Source organism: Cloeon dipterum, chromosome 2 (assembly GCF_949628265.1).
Source record: "Cloeon dipterum chromosome 2, ieCloDipt1.1, whole genome shotgun sequence".
Classification (NCBI taxonomy): Eukaryota; Metazoa; Arthropoda; class Insecta; order Ephemeroptera; family Baetidae; genus Cloeon; species Cloeon dipterum.
In genome coordinates this window covers 31,351,577-31,370,720 of record NC_088787.1, presented here as the reverse complement: position 1 = coordinate 31,370,720, position 19,144 = coordinate 31,351,577, and the positions used below count along the sequence as shown (strand labels likewise).

The 19,144-nt window shown below is 39.5% G+C and overlaps 4 protein-coding genes across 6 annotated transcripts; 2 read left to right on the top strand and 2 right to left on the bottom strand.

Annotated features, from left to right (window-relative positions):
• Cul2 (cullin 2) lies at positions 1–5,047 on the bottom strand. The gene is made up of 12 exons (XM_065478502.1): positions 4,864–5,047; positions 4,345–4,470; positions 3,765–3,965; positions 3,425–3,713; positions 3,206–3,372; positions 2,079–2,481; positions 1,808–2,023; positions 1,610–1,756; positions 878–1,022; positions 622–821; positions 354–569; positions 1–299 (listed from the first exon to the last, which is right to left on the bottom strand). The coding sequence occupies exons 2-12, from the start codon at positions 4,461–4,463 to the stop codon at positions 168–170; spliced, it is 2,235 nt and encodes a 744-aa protein (XP_065334574.1). The 5' UTR covers positions 4,464–4,470; positions 4,864–5,047; the 3' UTR covers positions 1–167.
• A 209-nt stretch (positions 5,048–5,256) lies between these two features.
• On the top strand, positions 5,257–6,367 carry PolZ2 (DNA polymerase zeta subunit 2). Its single transcript, XM_065478503.1, has 5 exons — positions 5,257–5,432; positions 5,491–5,612; positions 5,666–5,844; positions 5,902–6,073; positions 6,134–6,367. Exons 1-5 carry the CDS (start codon positions 5,402–5,404, stop codon positions 6,332–6,334), a joined length of 705 nt encoding a protein of 234 aa, XP_065334575.1. The 5' UTR covers positions 5,257–5,401; the 3' UTR covers positions 6,335–6,367.
• Positions 6,368–7,136: 769 nt separating this feature from the next.
• On the top strand, positions 7,137–8,878 carry thoc7 (THO complex 7). Its single transcript, XM_065479119.1, has 4 exons — positions 7,137–7,314; positions 7,865–7,991; positions 8,051–8,357; positions 8,408–8,878. Exons 1-4 carry the CDS (start codon positions 7,302–7,304, stop codon positions 8,630–8,632), a joined length of 672 nt encoding a protein of 223 aa, XP_065335191.1. The 5' UTR covers positions 7,137–7,301; the 3' UTR covers positions 8,633–8,878.
• On the bottom strand, positions 8,694–13,538 carry LOC135936342 (alkaline phosphatase-like). Of its 3 annotated transcripts, none has more exons than XM_065479114.1 (8): positions 13,425–13,538; positions 12,201–12,442; positions 11,037–11,229; positions 10,769–10,932; positions 10,373–10,714; positions 10,106–10,304; positions 9,835–10,050; positions 8,694–8,860 (listed from the first exon to the last, which is right to left on the bottom strand). In XM_065479114.1, the coding sequence occupies exons 1-8, from the start codon at positions 13,483–13,485 to the stop codon at positions 8,694–8,696; spliced, it is 1,584 nt and encodes a 527-aa protein (XP_065335186.1). In that variant the 5' UTR covers positions 13,486–13,538. The 3 variants fall into 3 exon arrangements, with proteins under 3 accessions (XP_065335186.1, XP_065335188.1, XP_065335187.1); XM_065479116.1 differs by lacking the exon at positions 8,694–8,860 and adding an exon at positions 9,636–9,777; XM_065479115.1 differs by lacking the exon at positions 8,694–8,860 and adding an exon at positions 9,648–9,772.
• Between the last annotated feature and the right edge of the window lie 5,606 nt (positions 13,539–19,144).

Below are 19,144 nucleotides of genomic sequence, written 5' to 3'. Positions count from 1 at the left end.
TCTTGGCATCCACTTGTGTATATTTTAAAAAAGGCTCAGACAACTCATATTTAATTTGATCCTACAGTACATTGGGGCTTACACAGTTCGAGTTAAATGAGACAATTCCTTAGGCACAGAACAACTCCTTTATAGCCATACAAGAGTGGAATAAAATCATTCCAGCTTTAAGCAATGTAACTGTAGTAGTCAGTAGTGTTTTGTGTCCTTTCCAAGTACTGCTTCTCAATAAGCGACTCAATGCTCTTCTTAATCATGGTGATGGAGGGTGTGAACGTACCATTATTTTGGGCCAACACCTGTCGAAGAAAAATGATTAATATTAGAAAATCACAAACTTACGTTAACTTTACCTGAGTGATTAATTCATTGTGTCTGAGCGACTTTCTTGCCTTCATGATGCGAACGATCGCCGCCTGCAAGTACAATTTGCGGTCGTCGTCGACGGCGCTCATCGTCTGCTCAGATTCCTGAGGCAGCTCGCGCTGGATGACGTTGGATATTTTGAACTTTGTACGTTTGTTGGTGTAGTTCATGTTCAGAGTCAACTGACTCTCAGGGCCGATGGTCTGGTGAAGTTATTCATGAATTGATTATCGTTAATTTCAAGAGTGCACATACCTCGGTGTCTGAAGTGAGGAACTTGCATTCAACTAAACTGGCGATGTGCCTGCTTAGGGTGTCGTCGGGCATGGACAGGGCCTCTCTGATCTCGCTGTAGGGAACAGTGTTCGGCTTGGAAAACAGCAGCAGGATCGCCATTTGATAGGTATTCATTGTGATGAAGTAAGTCTTCTTTAGGTAGTTGAGGCGAAGTTCACCTGATAATTCAATTATTAGAAAATTATAAAAAGCAGGGGGAATTGATTAGACGTACATTGGCACAAGTAGTGGATCCAAGTCAGCTTGCGGCCGTTAAACCTCGTGTGGTAATAACTCTCAAACTTCTGCACTGCATTTTCCAGTTCAGAAGGCAGCGTGATTGGTGATGAATTGTAGTTGTGAACAGGCCAGGCAGCTGTCTAGAAGGTGGATTGGGGATTGGAATTATTTTTTTACACGTTTCATGAGATTTCGTTAGCGGCTCTGTGTAAAAATTACAGAATCCAGCCGCGTTGATGTCAAACGAAAGCGCACAAGTTGATCTACAACATAAGTCGAAACCATGACCGTGGGAAAAATTCGCGTTCAAAAAGTGCCCCTTTTTGTCTGGGAAGAAAGCTACAGTTTGGGCAGGCGACACTAGAGGCATCTGACTGCTAGATATTCGTGAGCTTCACTGTTTTTACTGAGTATGAGCAGATGTCTCTAGTATCGCCTGCTCCAGCTGTAGCTTTCTTCCCAGACACTTTTAGAACGCGAATTACCTGGTTAGTTTATTTCCCGCGGTCACGGTTCCGGCTTGTATGTTGTAGATCAACTCGTTCGCATTCGTTTGTCACCAATAGAGACGCGGATGGCTCCAGTAATTTTGGCACGGAGCAGCTAGCGAAAATTCATTAAACATGGGAAAGATAGGGACGAGGATCTGCGCAGGGGGACCGCGCGTCAGTCTGCCCATCCGCGCGACTCTATTTCTAAATACCCATTCATTTTCCATCAAATTTACCTGTAGAACGTTGACAGAAAAATTGATGCCCAGCACATCGCCTGCTTTCGATAGCGAGATGAGGAATTGAGCGTTCAGATCGCTAGACACATTTATGTCGGTGAACATTCGGTGCAGCTTGCTGGTAAACTCGTAGCCACACGCTTGCTGCAAATTTAATTTAGTATCGTTTTCAACTGAGCAAAGCAAACAGTCCACCTTCAATCTGTTGATCATATTTTCCTCCAGATCCATTGAATAACTCATCTGCTGGATCAAGCGTTTGGCCAGCATGCGAGAGTAGAACTTTTGAAATACGTCCTTGTCGTCGACGTATTTGAATATTGTGATTGAGTGACCCAGTTTCTCCTCCACTTCGTTTTCCGTGATTCCCTTGGCGGTTTTGCGTAGCAACGAGTCGCAATGCTTTGCCAACTGGAAATAATTGCGAATGAGCAACACAGATGCGGAAATTTAAATAAATTAATACCATCTCAGGGGACTTGCAGGGGCTTCTCGGAGTGGCTTTGTGGTTGATAACGTTAGTGCACGCTTTGTCAAGAGCGCCCACAAAAGACTGGTCGTCCCTGAACACTTCTCTGATGAGGTCCCTGTATTTCTTGTGCACACCCAGCATATTTTCCACGAACTGTGTGTGCACGTTCTCCCCAGACAGATTGGAAATGCTCTCGAGACCCTTCTTTTGAATGTGCTCCTGCACTGTGGAAATCAAGTGGTTCATGTGCTGCGGCAGAGGCTTTAGCAGGATGTACAGGTTGGCCAGTTCACTCTTTCGCTCTCCCTCGACCATTCCTTCGCACTCGCTCAGCAGCCGGTCTTTGTGGTCCTCGACAAAGTGCTCCTCGAATGTACTGCGCACTTTTTCGTAGGAACTGGAATTTGAAAATCTTTGGTATAAAATTTGTTTACATTGCACCTTAAAAAATTGTGGATTTATTTGTAACTAAGAAATTGTCCCGCTTATTATTGAAAAAAGTAGTTGGTCCTAATAATACAAAATTCGTCTGATAGTTAAAATAACAAATTGTCCAGCAGATTTAAAACAGGTCTGTTAACGTTTAAGTTGAAATGAATTTTTGCTAACCGAAAATATTCTACAAAATACCAAATATTTGAAAAGCAATTTTAGAAAATGCCAAATATTTCTTTGTAATACACAAGTTGTATAAGCCCTTAGTGACCGAAGCCGTCAACAGATGACGCCACCGTATACAGCCGCAACTAATTTTATTTCATTGCACTTCCGCTGCTATTTCAAACTCAACCCTGACACTGTGCATTGTCTACTTTTCTTTTGACGTGCTAAAAACCAAAATCCGTTAAGCCAATCGCAGCAGAATAAAAACTATTTATTCAAATATAACATATTTTCCAACGTTCCTACGGCAAATGACTGGAGTGGTTTTGGTTTTCAGCATGTCAAAATAAAACATGTTGAGTAAAGAATGCACAGTGGCAAGATTGAGTCTGAAATCGCAGCGGAAGTGTCTTAAAATTGAATTTTTAAGAAAGCATATGGCGTCACCATCTGTTGGTGGCTTCGAACTCTAAGGGCTTATACAACTGCCATTTTTCTAGCTTTGAAACGTAACTGACGTCTTGTAAAGGAAGCGACTGCATCTTTTGTTTTCCTCCTCCAGTTTCTGTATGACCCTTTCCATGTACTCGGCAATGTCGTACTCTTGGAGCATCCTGCTGGCTTCTCTTTTGTAATATTCCGCGCTGGCGTCCAGGAAGGGCTTCTCAAAGATTTCTTCATACAACTAAACAGAAATTTTAGTTACAAAATAGTATAAAAAATAAAAATGAATTAACCTGTTGCTGCATCTTCAGCTTGTACTCCTCAACGCAGACAAACGAGTTAATCACGCCTTGCATGATGGAGGTCATTTGGAAGGAGGCAGTGCCATCTCTGTCCTTCTGTATTCCTTCCAGCAGCAAACTGACAATTTCAGTAACCAAGGGTATTACCATTTCGTCCTTCCAAACGGACAGGCCCAGCTCTCCGATTTCCATTTGCTCCACCTGCTGAAGAGATGTGTCGACAAACCGCATGTCGGTATCTCCAAATTTGGATTTTCGGATGTGTTGCGTGTTTAAGTACCTGAAATAAGGTGGCTTAGACTTGTTTAACCTTAACGAAAAATCTAAATACATGTAAAGAAGATGAAGATACTGGCATCCCTCCTTATAGACGTTCCAGAAGTCGTTGTAAGCTTTCAGCATGTCAACCCCTTTGTGTTGTTTAACCACCTGCAGCAGATCCCTGACGTGGGTCTCGAGGAATATCTGCGTCTTGTCGTACAAAGGATCGGCCAGGATTTCCGGTTGGGCCACGCACAAAGCATACACGTGACTGTTAATCAAATTGAGAGGTCATTTCAAACAAGACATGAAACAAAACAAAAAAATTAATCTTTTTTTAAGAATACAAATAATAATGCCTTTAAAATAAGGCACGGAAAGAACAAAAGATTATTTCACAAGGACACGCAACAGTATTTTGTGAACAGAAGCAAACCTCGTGGATGTATTTATTTTATATACAGCAAATAACGATGAGGCTAAATTTATGTATTTGTTTAATCCTGACTGAAGGGCAAAGCTCTAGATAGACAAAATAATTTTTTATTTTACTGTCTATTTTTCTTGCCAGTTATACAGTAATAAATAATATTATGTATTTTGTACATTTGGATTCCACGAAATAAAATCATAGGGAAAACATTGCTCACCCAAATCCTTCATTCCAGTCCGTCTTCTGCACATTTCCTAATTTGATAACACCTTGCACGGTGGGCTCCAACATGGCCCACATTTGGGCGAAATCCACTGGCTTCGGTTGTAGCGACATGGCGGTTCTGGAAACACGTTGTCCACAACTTCTTTATAGAGTCACGCTTTACAAAACTTCAACCAGTGCGTTATAACCGAAAACCGTCGGGTATTGAGCAATTTCGTGAATAAATTGAATTCTCACACCTCGACGTCTCACGTCTGTTAAGTTCGACGCATTAATTTGTCTTGCATAAAAACCAAATTAGGACCAAACAACGCTTTCAACGCATGCGACGCTGTTTTCGCTGTTCCGTATAGAGATTTTCCAGGAATTCCAGGTTCTTACCATATAAAATGAATAGTTACAATGCCAAGACCTTCTAACTAGTAAGCTTATACAATCATGGCCAGCACCAAGAGTTGTTTGTGTTGAAACAAAGCAAGCTTGACCAGCTGCGATAATTTCGCCAGCTCACCTTTCACTCCGCTCTTCTCTAGTGCCTCAGCTTTTGCTCAATTTCAGCAGCTCCCTCGAACGCTTCGCATCCACCGAAACGAACGTGTAACAGTCGCAGCAAGGAAAATAATTCGAATTTTAAGCTTTGATTTGAACGGCGACTACGACTAACATCGAAGCACAGTTGTTCCGAGATCTAGGTAGCGAAATGTGATGCGCATGGCCGCATGCTAGATGCTACATACATATTTGTTTTAGTTTCAAAATTGGCCATACTGTGTCGCCTGCGTACGAGTGCAGCTGCAGTTGCAGCAAGGAGGGTAAAATATGAGGAGAGGAGGTCTAGGAGGAATCAGGGTTTATGAATGTATAGTAAAAACCTCCTCAGTAAAGGAAAGAGATGGGGTAGTTTAATAATGTATAACCATGCTCAACTTTGGCGATTCTGAACAAAATTGGCCCTAACTCCTAATAAATTGCTTGAAGTGGAAATAACCTAGTTTTATTATCTTGTTCTTCTCTTCTCACACCATACTGCTAGAGCTTGAATTGCAAAAATGTTTCAAAACAACAAAACTTCAACTTCTGGTTAGTCGTGCATTTTTCAACTCAAATTTCAGTCAATGACAAAATGCTCATGTTACAGATCCATGCACAGGGAGGCTTCTCGAATTCTTCGAAATCTGCATCAATCAACTCTTATATCTCAACAAAATTTATCCAAATGGAGTATTTACCAAGAAACAAAAATATGGTGTCCCTATTAATGTAAGCTCAATTAATTTAAAATTATTTCTTAAATAACTCAAATTTATTTTCAGTCATGTGACCATCCCCTGCTAAGAGACTATGTAAAAAAATGTCTGCTGACAGCACAAGATTTGTTGAAAAATGGAGAACTGAGTAAATTAGTCGTAGTTTTTATTTCTCAAGATGGAAAACCGCTGAGGAGGATTTGCTTTGACCTAGAAAGAGTACAGCTGCAGGCAGCGATGTGCAAGTATGTTAAATCATCTCCCTAGTATCGCAATCAGATGAGAAAAAAATTATTTTGCAGAGACAACTTGACTAGGCTCGAACTTCAGCTCAGAGATGCTCTCTTGAGACTTTCAGTTTGTGATAGGCAGCTGCCTCCAATACCTGAAGGATGCACTTTTAAAATTTTACTCGAAACCTCCGAAGATAGTTACTTAAAAATGTGCCAAAGCTGTTCAACAAAGGCCCAGTATGTAAGTCATGCGTCGTGTAGCTCATATATTTGACAGCTGATTTAACTTGTGTGTTTGTAGGAATTTCTATGGGTGCAATCCAAAGAAAGAAGCCATGAAAATTATCTCGTTCCCATTTCATCAGTCGAATGCGCTAATTGTGACTTCCAAATTTTTGCTCAAGAAGAAAAGAAAGACTCAGATATGCTTTCAACTTCAGATTTCCCGAATATTGAAGCCGGTGGGAGCACGGTCTTGTCTGATGTATCAGAAGAGTATTAGCTTTTTTGTGAATAAAAAACATAATTATTTTTTTACATAAATTTCAACCTTTTTTGTCGGATTTCCATTTGAGTTGGGAATTTTTGACCAGTATTAATAAAATATCAAAGGCCAGATTCGTGCGACGCATAATATCGGAGAATGCAGTTAAAATTATTTAGACGGAAAATCCTCGCCGCTGATTGACGCAAATTGTCAGCAACTCGGATTTACTTTCACATGTTTGTGTTGCGTCGGTCAATCTCAGCGTCGAGGTCAAGGATTTTTCTTTCTGTTAATGTTTATTACCATGTTAAATTTTTTTGAGTCAACTTTTAATGTGTTTGTGCGGTTATAAAATCGCGATAGACCAACTTTTTAACTGCAACTAGACACGCTAGACACCAATCAGTTGCACGCGCATCACAGTAGCAGGATTAGAATATACACGAGAGCTAGAGGGTTCTTTGTTTGGGAAAAAAGCGTTTGGCGACTTTTCTTGAGAGTGCTTATCTCCGCTTAAGGTTGAATTTCTGGCGGGTCTAGAAAAATGCCCCCCCTGCTTCTCGCTCTTCATTAAAATATTTCGTTTCGGTAGCGCCAGCAGCTTCTAATAAAAACGGAATTTCCTGACTTGCATACCGTGATTCTCGTAAATATTCGATTTATATTTTGGTTGCTTTTCGATTTCTCCAGTTTTCGCATGCTCTAGGTCTTGACTAGTCTCGCGGCATCTTTGTTTAAAAAAATGCAACGATTCGTGCTGATTGGTGGAATAAGCCACTGAGAAGGGGGTGTGGTCTGGCTACAAACAATAACAAAACTACTTGCTGTTGGTGCAAAATCGGAATCTGAAATCAGAATCTGCGCTTAGAGTACTAACATTAGAGGACCTTGGACGACTGGACGTTTTTCAAACTGAAACGATTATTATTACATATCTTTAGACGCCAATCGTGCTAGGCATTGGCATTAAATATTTCAAAAAATGATCGCGGAAGGTGAGTTTCACTCATGTATGGAAAAGCTAGAGTTTCTGCCGGGTTACACATACACATCTCACCAGTTATTATGAGAATCCCATGTCAAACTAGGGGTGGCGAAAACTGTAACTCGGTGGCGAAAACTGTAATATTTCCATATTGCATTTCTCATGAACATCTATGATGTATGTATATTATTTCCTTGTTGATTTGAAATCCTCAAAGCTATACAGATATTACTTATTCTAATAAAAGTTTCAGGCATAATACACGACACGAAGCCCTATTTCATGAACAGAAAATTTTCGGGTCTATTTATGTAGTAAAGACGTAAAGCTTAAGATTTTTCAGAAATAATGGTGCTTTGATTAATAAATAATTGTAAATAAAAATGATTTTTCATAACTTAACCAAAACATATCAGCAAAATTGTGAAATTCCCACTAAATAGCTTTGATATTTGCGATTATCTTTATTTCCTTGCACTGATTACTTGATATTTTGCCATTCGATTCAAAATATTACCATTTCATTCTAAAAAAAAACGATTGAATATCCATATTTTCAGAGGAAGTAATCAAACGGCGGCTTCTGATCGACGGAGATGGAACTGGAGATGACAGGCGCATTAATCTGCTGCTGCGATCGTTTTTAAAATGGTGCAATAGTCCAGGAACTGCTGAGGAGGACAACACGTAAGCACAAAAGAACTCAATAATAAATGAATGGTCTAAAACAAATTAAAAAATTGCAGAGCACTGAACAGAATGCTTCTGCAGCTGTCGCAAAGCGAACTGGCTTCGGAAAAATTTCTGCTCGGCTCGCACACGAGCAATGCGGAACTCAACAGCTACGAAGAGCTAAACGATATCATCAAAACCAGAGTGGAAAGTGCCAAGAAGGAAATCGAGGAGGCGAAAGAATCGTTCAAGGCTGCCAAGGAGGTCAGGAAGAATCGAGTGCAGTACAACGTCCTGGCTAAGGTCATCAAAGAGCAGCCAGACAGAAAAGAGACCTTGAAGAATTTGGACGAAATCAAGGCTGAGCTGGCTGATTTAGAGGTAATGAGTATTGTCGCCTTTTTACACCAGTTATTGATTTGCTTACTCAGGACAAGCGGAGGGAAATAGAGGAAAAGCTGGACATGCGTCGCAAACGATTGCACTTGCTTAACGTGGCCATTCACGACTTCATTGAGGATGCCAATGAAATCAAGCAGCAAATAGACTCGAACGAAGCAGCCTCTGCAGACATGACCGCGGACAGTATCGACCTCCTCATTGAACCCTTTGATCTGGAGGACGTCGATGACAATGCGATGAGTGTTGATCCTTGATGAAACAATTTGGTGAGACGCGACTGTGACCAAATGCTAGTATATTAAAAAACACAAATTTTTACATAAGTAAAGACACAAAGCTTAAAATTAACATGGATAGTTGGCTCGTGTAACAATTTGCCCAATTCTCTGTGTCCTTATAAGTTCCGATTTTCGCTGCATATCCTATGACGTGTGCGACGAAGTTCTGCGCATGCACCGCGTGAAATAAATGAGACCATGGCCCTTAAAATAAATACAAAATTATTTCTTGTGATCCTCAAGGCACTTGAATTTTATTTTTGACCGTGCCAAACGAATCCTGAGGGTCAGATTATTATTGGCAGCTAAAATATTCGGTCAAAAGTTTTACACGACGTTGCTTTAGCGGTTTTTCGCTTGAAACCTGCTACCAACTAGAGAAGGGAGCGGTTTTTCCTGATTGGCCAGATCAAGACAGCAGCGCCACAACGATATAGAGCTTAGCAAAGAGAGGCGTAGATCTGTGCGCATGCGCATTGGTCCTCTCTTACCCTATGATAAATGAGTTTTTGCTGGCGGCTCTGTGTCGGAATAATTTCTGAAGCCGTAATTAGTGTCAATCGAAAGAGCACGAATTAATCTACAACATTAGCCGGAACTACAATAAAGTGGCCGAGAAAATCACGTTTAGAAAGTGCCCTTTTTGTGAAGGAAAAGAATGATGCAGCAACAGCAGGCGATAGTGGAGACATCTGTTTGTACCCATCGAGAGCAGAGAAGCACACACACAGTTCACGTGAGCCAATCTAGGCATCTCATTGGCTAGTACGGACTGCTAGGGGGGAAGGGAGAAACGAGTGCATGCCTGCTCTTGTCCAATGAGATGTCGGGATTGAGTCACGTGACTGCATCTTCTGCACTTCACTGCTCTCGCTGAGTAAGAGCAGATGTTTCCACTGTCGCGTGCTGTTGCTGCATCATTCTTTTCCTTCATGAAGAGAAGGGCAATTATTTCTCGTTGTGGCATTATTGTTAGCTGTCATTGTTCCGGCTTATGTTGTAGCAGCTAGACTGACACGCTTCCGCTGGTTGTCACAGTGGCGCTGCTGTCTCGATCTGGCCAATCCCTTCTCTGATTGGTCGCCGGTGCAAAAGCAACGGTATTACGTTTATTGGCTGCCCTTCATAGGAATCGATTAGCCCTGTCAAAAATGAAATTCCAGTAGTTATATATTCACCTATTGCGTAAACCGTGACTTCTCCTCCGCCGTGATTCGCTTCGTCGTGAAGGAAAGTCGCTTGATGCTGGTATTTGAAGTCCGTCAAGTCTTCCTTTGACGGGTCAGTCCGAGTCACGTGTGTTTCGTTGAACGGAAAATATTTAATATCCGTGCCAGAAGCGTAAGTCAGAGTTGTGAAGTTTAATCCGTCTGCTTTTGATCTTTGGGCAATGCCTGAAAATCAGGATATATCAATCGATCAGTATAAATTAGGCTTTTAATTAGAAACCTAGAATATCTGATCCGCGATCAGGGTATCCATTTATCGACAAGGAATGAGTGTGGTCTGCCGTGACGATGACCAAGGTGTCGGAAAGGTGCAACATCTTCAAAGATTCTTCGACAGCCTTGTCGAGAGCGACCGTTTCGTCCAAAGCTCGTCTAGCAGTGCCGCGGTGGTGGGCTTGATCAATCAATCCACCCTCAATCTATGCAAAAATTCAGAATTAATATTAATTTTACTACGCGCAGTTTTTGCAATTATTTTTTAATCTACCACCAACACAAATCCATTTTCTCCCTTCTGCAAGATTTGAATCGCAGCCGCTGACATTTCCGCCAGGGTTGGAGTGACCTCGGGGTCGATTTCGTGATCGTATTTCATAAATCCGTTGGCGAAAACGCCAAGCAGATAGTCCGTGCGGCTAAAATCGATTTCAGCCAGTCCCTTGCTGGTTGACACGACCTTATAAGAGTCTTCCTGGGACTTCTTCCTGATTTCCCACTCATTAATCAGGTCCCTGCCGTCCTTTCTTTGGCAGGCCCAGGTGTCGATCGGGTCATAAGCAGTAATGGTGATGTTGCTCGTCAAACATTGTCTCCCGCCGCCCATTATGACCTGAAATACATGCGTCACCTGAGGGGTTTCTTCATGAAGAGTGGATATTTTTACATTAATGGACTTGCCAGGCTCATCTTCAATGAGCTGCCGAGCAATGTCCTTGCATTTTTCTGCCCCTTGGGGCATTTTCGACTCGCATTCCCAGCTTCGATGGGCACAATGTGCGTACAATGCGGCGGGGGTGGCGTGTGTTACTCGAGTGTTGGTCACAAATCCTTAAAGATTTCTTTAACATTATAAATTGCAGCTTTTTGCAAAGAAAATAAATTAGCATGAATTGTCACCACTTTGGGGCCAGAAAAAATAATTTTAAATTAACCTGTTCGTTTTCCGGCGTCTTGTGCCCATTTTAAGATGGAATGAACGTGGAAGGCAGGATCGAGCGAGGATTCGCAATCTCCTAGTTTAACGTTTGCGTCCACTCCAACAGTTTTAAAGTTAGTTTTCACTCCGCAAAACAATGCCGTCGCAGTGCCTGCCGAGTCTGGTACCTGTTTGTCCACGTTGTAGGTCTAAAAAATCAAATTGTTAAATTCAGTTAGTGGACTGTTTAATTTAACGGATTATGGAAGATTTTATTTACGAGTAATGAAAGAAAATAATTGAATTAACCATCCTGGAAAAAGTTATAAAGTTGGATTTTTTAATATTTTTCCCTAAATTTAATTATAAAGAGTTCAAATTTTAAATGAATCGTAATTCTGGTAATTTCAAGAGAGTTTTGGATGATGAAGAGTTTTTTAAACGTTTTGTTCTGATTTTGTATACCTTCATGTTCTTAAACATCAATTATAATTCGATTTTAAAGGTCTTCAATATTTTATAATTTATTATTTCTAATAAACAAGTGGCTTGCGCCCCTTGGGCATTTCGGGCAACCGTCTGTCGAGGCGGCGAAATTTACCAAGAGACTCAAATATAAGCGACCGGCGGCGGCAAAACCGCAAAAAAACAGTCCGAGGCCGGATCTCAGGTCGCACGACCTGAGGAAGATCGGTGAAAAATTCGTTGCCGAGTATCGCCAAATGTGCTCAAAACTACTGAATACGTAAGCATTAAAAACCGACCTGGGAGTGGATATCAGGTTGCGAGGTACCCTGAAAATGTATTTCGAATAACGCAGGTCAAAGCCCCGTCCGAGATCTATCCTATGAGAGGTCGTGGTCGATGATCGATCGAGCGGCCGAATTTTAACAATAAGAAAACCATTTTCGCACGAGAACGTTTCAAGTCGCGCGAAGTGAAAATATGGGAAAAAAATAAATTAAACAATTTGTATGAGCGTGAAAAATCTGAAAATCGGGTTCCAGACCGGCGGCCAATGCCTTTGTATCTATTATATAACGCTTTGAATGGGAACCCCTAGTTTGTGCGACTCAGAGCTTGAAAAGGGTTTAGATTCAAATTTTGTTTATTACGGATCAGCAGGGCAACAGGGTTTAGGCTTCAGCGGTTTGTGTTTGAATGTAAGTTATTTGTTTACCTTCAAAAGCGCTACATGAGGAAACCTTTCAAAACGCAGAAACATTGATTCCGGGGTCTCCTGGGGGTTGTTTCTGCCGGTGGTCCGATGTTGCTCTTTGTAAATGCGAGAAGCGGTTATAGTGTTCGGTCCCATGCCGTCTCCCACGAAAAGCACCACGTTGTGGGCCCTCTGGAGATTTTGCCGCATGTGGAGCCCTGTGACAAGCTCTTGGCGGGCAACCTTATTCCAAAACGCCGCATCTACAAAGCGTGTTAAATCCAACCGTCAAACAAAATAAAGGGCTTCCTGTGTGTCTTCTGTTCAAAGAAAATATTACATCCGTTTGTAAATGCTATATTTATGGCTTATTTGACACTTTTTACCAATTGGACATGGGAATATTCTTGTTGGTTTATTAGAAACTATGGGAACCGACAAAGATTTTGCCCAAAAATGCTTTTTCGTGTTGGATTTTAAAGGGGTTGTCAAAATTGTTTGCAAGTTTATCCTGAAAAATATAGCTACAGCAAGAAATGATTAGTATTTTCCAGGCGGTAGATTTTTTACTAAAATTTATGTCGAATTAAAAAAATCTTACAGGTCATAATTATGCTCAGAACGTTAATTTTCTAGGCGTCACTGAAAAATGTACAATGATGAATTTTGGATTTATTTAAACAAAAAACATCAAGCTTAATTAATGAGTGGCTTTTTTGTAATTTTAATTGTTTTTGGGCTTTTCATGAAGAGCTTAATTTAAATTGGGAGGGAATTTTGTTATTTGTTAAAAGTTGAGATTTTATTTCCGAAAAACAGACAACTGAAATGGTGTGCAGTGCACCACGTTTCAGAATTAAAAATAACGATATTACTCGGTACATTTCAGAATTTAGAAAAAATTCTCTTACCCAATATTACTCGGTAAAATTAAGAAAACTGAAATGGGGTGCAATGCACCCCGTTTAAGTCTTGTCAATTTTCCGCCCTCTTTATCTCTTGGCTAGGAAAAGTTCATGGTGATTTTCTATTAGAAAACTCCTCAATTTTTCTCGATTTCGTATAAAAATTGAATTGAATTCCTCTAATTTTTATTTTTCAAATATTATAAAGGTTTCCTAATAAACTTTCAGAGTTAAAACGTATATAGGCCGACGCTTCAGCGACAAGATGGCTTGTAATTTTTTCGAATTATCTTATATGATTAAAAAAAATCTATTAAAGAGACATTATATATTTTCTTACCTTCGATTGCAGTCGCTTTTGTGATCAAAATTAAAATTCCAGTAGCAAAGTAACACGCCATTTTAGAGAGGTATGAATTTAAACAGTTAAGAGCGAAATGAAGCAGCTTCTGAGTAGAAGCTAGTCGCGTATATAATAACTATACTTGAAATTGCGGGAAGGAAAAACGCATGCGCGCCAAGAAATAATTATTTATTCAATACGCTTGCGGTTAGCACGAGTTATTATCAGTTGAAAGGCCTCATAAAGTATAATATGTCCAACCGATAACATCTGCCACACACAGATATTATATATTTAAATTATATAAGATGAGTTTAAATTTCAATTGGTATTTTAAAAGTACGTTGAAAAGCTTGATTATTTATTTTTTCTTTAATTAAAATGGCCATTTAGAACATCTTTGCTATCCCACTTGAATTTTGACTGCTTCAGCTATCTATAGTGGAGGTCACGACGAGTCTAACGGTGAGCGGTTTGGTTATTCTGACGGTTTGAAGCCGAGATATGTTTAAAAGAACGTTTTCTTTTGGAGACACCGACAAAATCTCGGGTTCTAACTATCCCATTTACAAAATTTGATATCATTTTACTCATTTTCGTATCCCATGACGAATTGAAGTGGTTTTACAGTAATAATTACTCAATTCTGTTCTGCAGAATAACAAAAAAAAAATTAAAAACACGTTTTTATGGAGCAAAAAGGGGATGAAGGGGTGGCACCCTTAAAATTACTTTTGCTATCTAGGGGATGTTAAGACGAGTCTATTGGTGTGCGGTTTTTCCAAATCTGACTTCTAGAAGCTGAGATTTTGGCGTGCAAACATTGAAACCCTGAAAAAATCACCAATTTTGTAGTTTTTATTTAAATAAATATATTATATTGTTGTTTATCCCTCCTCGACAAGTCATACAAGCATATAAATAAAATCTTAATTCGTCAATAATTTACATAGGGAAGAATGGGCTGACAGACACTAGCATTTAATGCAAAAACGATCAATAATAATATATCTCACGCCGCGCTGAGCCCTACTATCACTTAATTGTACATCACATAATGTTGCCACAAGTGCTCTCTTCAAAGTGCAGAAAAATCTTTCACGCAGCAGTCTTTAAGTGTTGGTGGCAGGTCATTCGATGGCCTAACCACTCGAAAAGAGAAGGATTTTTGGCCGAAAACACTCCTCACTTGTGGTGGCTGCAGCCTTGGGTGATTGCTTCTTGCATCGGTATCGGCATCGGCGCGCAATTGGCGGCCCACGGTGATTCTGGCCCGCGCATCAAAATCAATTGCCCCGCTTTGGCACCATTTATTAAAAAAGAATTGAGACAAGAGGCCGCTCGACAGGATCTCGACGAGAGGAATCGGAATATGCCAAGAAATTATGTTCAAGCGCTGTAAATTTTGGAGAAAATTGGCAAAATTTGAATTTTTGGTGTAGGAAGGTCCTTTTTTATTATTGCAAATTGTTTACGGCATCCAACAATTTAAATAAATTTCACTTGTTGCCCAGTATCATTCCACTTTAAGAGAAGAAGGGCCGATTAGGATACATTGGTCACGCTCAATTTAAAGAGATCACTGTCACAAATGAAAAATGCAAACTAAACACCTTTGGCGGTGCAGTAGAAACCGTTAGGCCTTGTTTCTTTCCCTCCGGACTTAAAGAAAAGCAGGCCGCCTCTTTTGATGTCTGTAACAAATTGAAAGCAGCGCATTCCAGTTCAAGGTGGAAAAAGATTTCAACCCTCTAAGTAACTTATAACCATGAAATGGCGCACTCTTAACCTTTGTGTTTGCGCGGATGGTTTATTGATTATTGTGTTTGCTACAGCTAATCCGGCCTGAATGAAAAGTATAAACAAGCCGCGTGTCCATTCATGCTATTCAATAATTGTCCGTGAGATGTTTACCGAGCGATGACCGTAAAAAATCGCGGCGTCTTTGAGCAAATAAGCCCCCCCACAATCACGTTTTTCGTTTATGTCAGGAAATAATTTTCCGCATTAGTTTGATTTTCTACCTCATACACAATTACACCTCAGGTAATTAATTAGAGCTGTTCACTGGTATTCCTAATAAGGAAATAAATTTATCAAAGGGATGTTCCATTTTCCAAACTAAGTAGTGTGCTTGTTGTTTTTATAAAATAATTTTCAATAATATTTTTAGAATTTTTAGAAAAATGTTAATTTTTCACAATCCTGGTGCCGAAATTGGGCACGCCTATGGCTTCCAAAGGGTCAAGTTGAACTTATTCTGGAAGCTCTTAACTTGGTCGTTCCAACACAGTGTGCAGATGTTGCAAATCGAACCAATACAGAGCCCATCAGGCGTCAGTAAAGTAGCTAATAAAAAAGCGAATTTAATTTTATCAATCACTCAAAGGCTACCCTGACGCCAGGGTTAGAATTTTTCCCTGTCATGGTGTTCTTAACTGACCTCAGGGCTGGTTTCTTGGGTAAAAATCTACCGATCGTGCAATTTTTATTTTCTTTAAATTTACCCTAAACTAAATAATGCCCTCTTTTAACCCTTGACCCATTTTCACTCGAAAACTGAGATTAACATTATCTTGAAAACTTCTAGGCATGTTACCCACACTCAGGACAACATGCAATCCTTTATTTGGAATTAATAAAAAAAATTGTGTTTGAGATATTCAAATATTAAGAACGTTAACTAAAAAATAACTCGAATTTTTAAAATTCCAAAAAATAAGATTTAAAAATTGTAGGCTGTCTAATTGGGCACCTTTTGGCACAAAGTTAAATGTTCTATAGCTTCAGTAGAACTCGATATATTCTCATTTTTGTGAACGCCAAGATTTCACCCTAAAATTCCCAGGAAAATGGCATTAAATTTTTTGACATCTAATTATTACAAAAATTTAAACACTCTTTGCACGTTCAGTTAACATAACTAAGATATAAAATCACTATGTAATAGCATTTCCTGAATTTTTATAAAATGTCAACAAAACAATTAATGCATTATTATGACTTTTTGAATAAACAAGACTAATTAACTTTGTGCACAACGTGCCGAGGGCAGGAAATAACAATAAAAGCGGGGAATTAGACACGCGATATAATAGTAATTAGCATTGAAAGCCTTTGATCAGTCTTGCAGCGAGACTAATTAATTTTTTTCCTGCTGAGCGGCGTGCGTCTTAAGATGTGAAGATGCCGCTTTTCAGCGCCAAAAGTGCACCCCCAAAAATGGGGGAAAAAAGGGCTGCCAAACATGCTCGGAGGCTGCTATGGCTGCGTCGTCTTCTTCGCATCGTCTTAGCTGGTCCAGAAGAAAAAAGAAACCCCCTCCTCTCACAACAGCGCAGCTTTTATAGTGTGTGTGTGTCGGCTTCCTTTGAAGTTTCAGGTGCTGCTTATTCCTAATAGCCTTGCCTGCATGCACACAACACACGCGGATCATCTCTCGCCGACCACGCCCCTGATAATCACGAGCCATGCAACCAGATACACACACACACACACACACAGAAAGGAACTAATAGAATTTTCATGTGTGTGCACTCCATCGATCGCTACCCCTTTTCAATTGATTTTATTCCCCTGCCTGCACCAAGGTTCGAATTTGTGGTTTTGCTACTCTCGTCAAGCAGAAGAGCAACCGTCAAATTGATTATTATACCGGATATTGATGGATGAATCAACAAATCGCTGCTTCCTTGAAAGCAGACTAACTATAAGGAATCTCCGTATACCTTCCGAGAAATTATAATAGTATTTTCTTAGTTTGCTGCAGACATGAAATTAGAAGAAATTTTTACTGTGCTTTATATGGAGGCAACTCTTAGAAATTGATTTTTAGGTTATTTTGGAATTTTATTTGCCTATCCTTGACGAGACGAATCGACCGATATTTTTTGCAATTTTAACTATTTCTCGATATGTATACGTTGACTCACAACCCAGTAAACAAGCTGGTGATTGGTCAATGGATTGGAATATTTAAAAAAATGTTGTTTACTGTGTTTTTAAGATATTTGAAATAATAATACAATTTAATTAGCATTAAAAACGTTTTGTTTGCCAAATATGACTGCAATGTATAAAAATTAAGTCGGTTTTCAGAGTGTAAAATATTACCCATCAATCTATTAATCTCGTAAAGCAAAAATCATCATGGTTTTTAAATCAATTTTCAAGTTTTCCCATAGCCTGTATTTCTGCAATGAAATTTCTCTAAAATTTTGGAATTTTCGTCTATTTTTATTTCGTTAAGCCAAATCTCTCATACCCTGGAATTAATTTTTGAGTGTCATTGTTGTAATCGAGATTAATTTAAATGCAGCTTCCTCGATGGTTTTATTAATTAATGGTTTATCAAACGCAAAATATGCGTGCAACACTCTACATCAAAAGGTTAATCAATTTTTACAAATTTTCGCTGCTTCTCTCAAACTTTTGGATAAGATATTTTTCACAAGTCTCGCCACAGAATTTCCTCGGAGGTTTTATTTTTTCCGTATTTCTAAAGGGAAAGACGGTGGCTTCGGTTATGTAGAAAACAAAATACCAAAAGCTCAGCAGAGCAAGAAATTGACAAAAAGAGACACATGCGATGGACCGGAAATTGGAAGACGCAGCAAGGCATAAAAACAATTTTATTTAAAATTTCAAGTGTCGTTTTCTAGTGTTTTTGTATTGTTATTATATTTTACCTAAAATTCATCCATAAAATGAAGCAAAAGTTCCAATTTTCCGCGCCTCCGTAATTTCAACAAATTTCAAACTGGCTTAATACTTTAAAATGTGGTCAGATTTCGATAAACTTGACATTTTTTTAATCTGCTCAGCGAGACGAATCGAATGATGTGCTATTTTCATACTCTTGCAAGGGTTTGGCAATTTTTCTAAATTTTCCATCAGAAAGGTGCTCTTGGAAAATCACCTGCATAAATTTTACGTCTTGTATTCTCTAGTTTTAGTTTTTTCTACTGTGGTTTTCATAAAATCATGCTTTATTAATTTAGAACTTTCTGTGGGTGGCATACGTCTTGCTGGAAATACAAGCTAACTTTTAAAACAGCTTTTTGATAAATTGGCGAGAGGAAATTTTGAGGTAGTCGGATTTTACATTTTTGCAATTTTAATATTTGTTCTGGAAAAATCGAGTGCAGAAATGCTTTATTTCATGCCGGGATATACGAGTCAAAGAGCTTTACCGGGAAATCGGGTAATGGTAACCATAAAATATTTATATTACAAATTTCTTCAGCTCTCCGAATTTGCCACGAATTAAAAAAATCAGGCAACCGAGTGAGTTAAAAAATCTGAGAGACAAAAGTGATGTTAAGCGAAAAATCAAAAAGTGCCTTATAAACAATTAAATCGAACTCTTATCGACCATAATACTGCATTAATTTCATGATAATGTGTACACGACTGTATTAAATTATGCTGCCTTGTGCAGCTATGTATAAGCGCCAGCCGTTAATTCTTCGGAATTGGCTGGACTTCCAAAGATTACAAATAAATATTCTTCTTTAAAAAAAAAAGTTAATTTTGATAAAAAGAAAATTCGGCTTTGCTTAGCCAATCGAACGGAGCAATCAGCGCGGACAGATCGGTTGAGCAGAAGTGGAGGCGGGCCGAAGGAAATAGAGACCTGGAAGGAGGGGGGTGGTTGCTGCTGAGTGCTTAAAGAGCGCGATCCGGGCGGTGCATCCCTCACACTCGCGCCAGCACCG

What these genes read in the sequence shown, in the direction of transcription:
- Cul2 (XM_065478502.1), bottom strand. Translation starts at nt 4,463, where the DNA reads ATGTCGCTACAACCGAAGCCAGTGGATTTCGCCCAAATGTGGGCCATG. An exon ending in TATCTTCATCTTCTTTACAT is followed by an intron (nt 3,714 to 3,764) that starts GTATTTAGATTT and finishes ACCTTATTTCAG; the next exon opens with GTACTTAAACACGCAACACA. An exon ending in TCCTCACTTCAGACACCGAG is followed by an intron (nt 570 to 621) that starts GTATGTGCACTC and finishes TAACTTCACCAG; the next exon opens with ACCATCGGCCCTGAGAGTCA.
- LOC135936342 (XM_065479114.1), bottom strand. Translation starts at nt 13,485, where the DNA reads ATGGCGTGTTACTTTGCTACTGGAATTTTAATTTTGATCACAAAAGCG. An exon ending in CTCATGTAGCGCTTTTGAAG is followed by an intron (nt 11,230 to 12,200) that starts GTAAACAAATAA and finishes TTGATTTTTTAG; the next exon opens with ACCTACAACGTGGACAAACA. An exon ending in AGACGCCGGAAAACGAACAG is followed by an intron (nt 10,933 to 11,036) that starts GTTAATTTAAAA and finishes GAAATCTTTAAG; the next exon opens with GATTTGTGACCAACACTCGA.
- PolZ2 (XM_065478503.1), top strand. Translation starts at nt 5,402, where the DNA reads ATGTTTCAAAACAACAAAACTTCAACTTCTG. An exon ending in AATATGGTGTCCCTATTAAT is followed by an intron (nt 5,613 to 5,665) that starts GTAAGCTCAATT and finishes ATTTATTTTCAG; the next exon opens with TCATGTGACCATCCCCTGCT. An exon ending in CTGCAGGCAGCGATGTGCAA is followed by an intron (nt 5,845 to 5,901) that starts GTATGTTAAATC and finishes ATTATTTTGCAG; the next exon opens with AGACAACTTGACTAGGCTCG.
- thoc7 (XM_065479119.1), top strand. An exon ending in ACTGCTGAGGAGGACAACAC is followed by an intron (nt 7,992 to 8,050) that starts GTAAGCACAAAA and finishes AAAAAATTGCAG; the next exon opens with AGCACTGAACAGAATGCTTC. An exon ending in CTGAGCTGGCTGATTTAGAG is followed by an intron (nt 8,358 to 8,407) that starts GTAATGAGTATT and finishes TTGCTTACTCAG; the next exon opens with GACAAGCGGAGGGAAATAGA.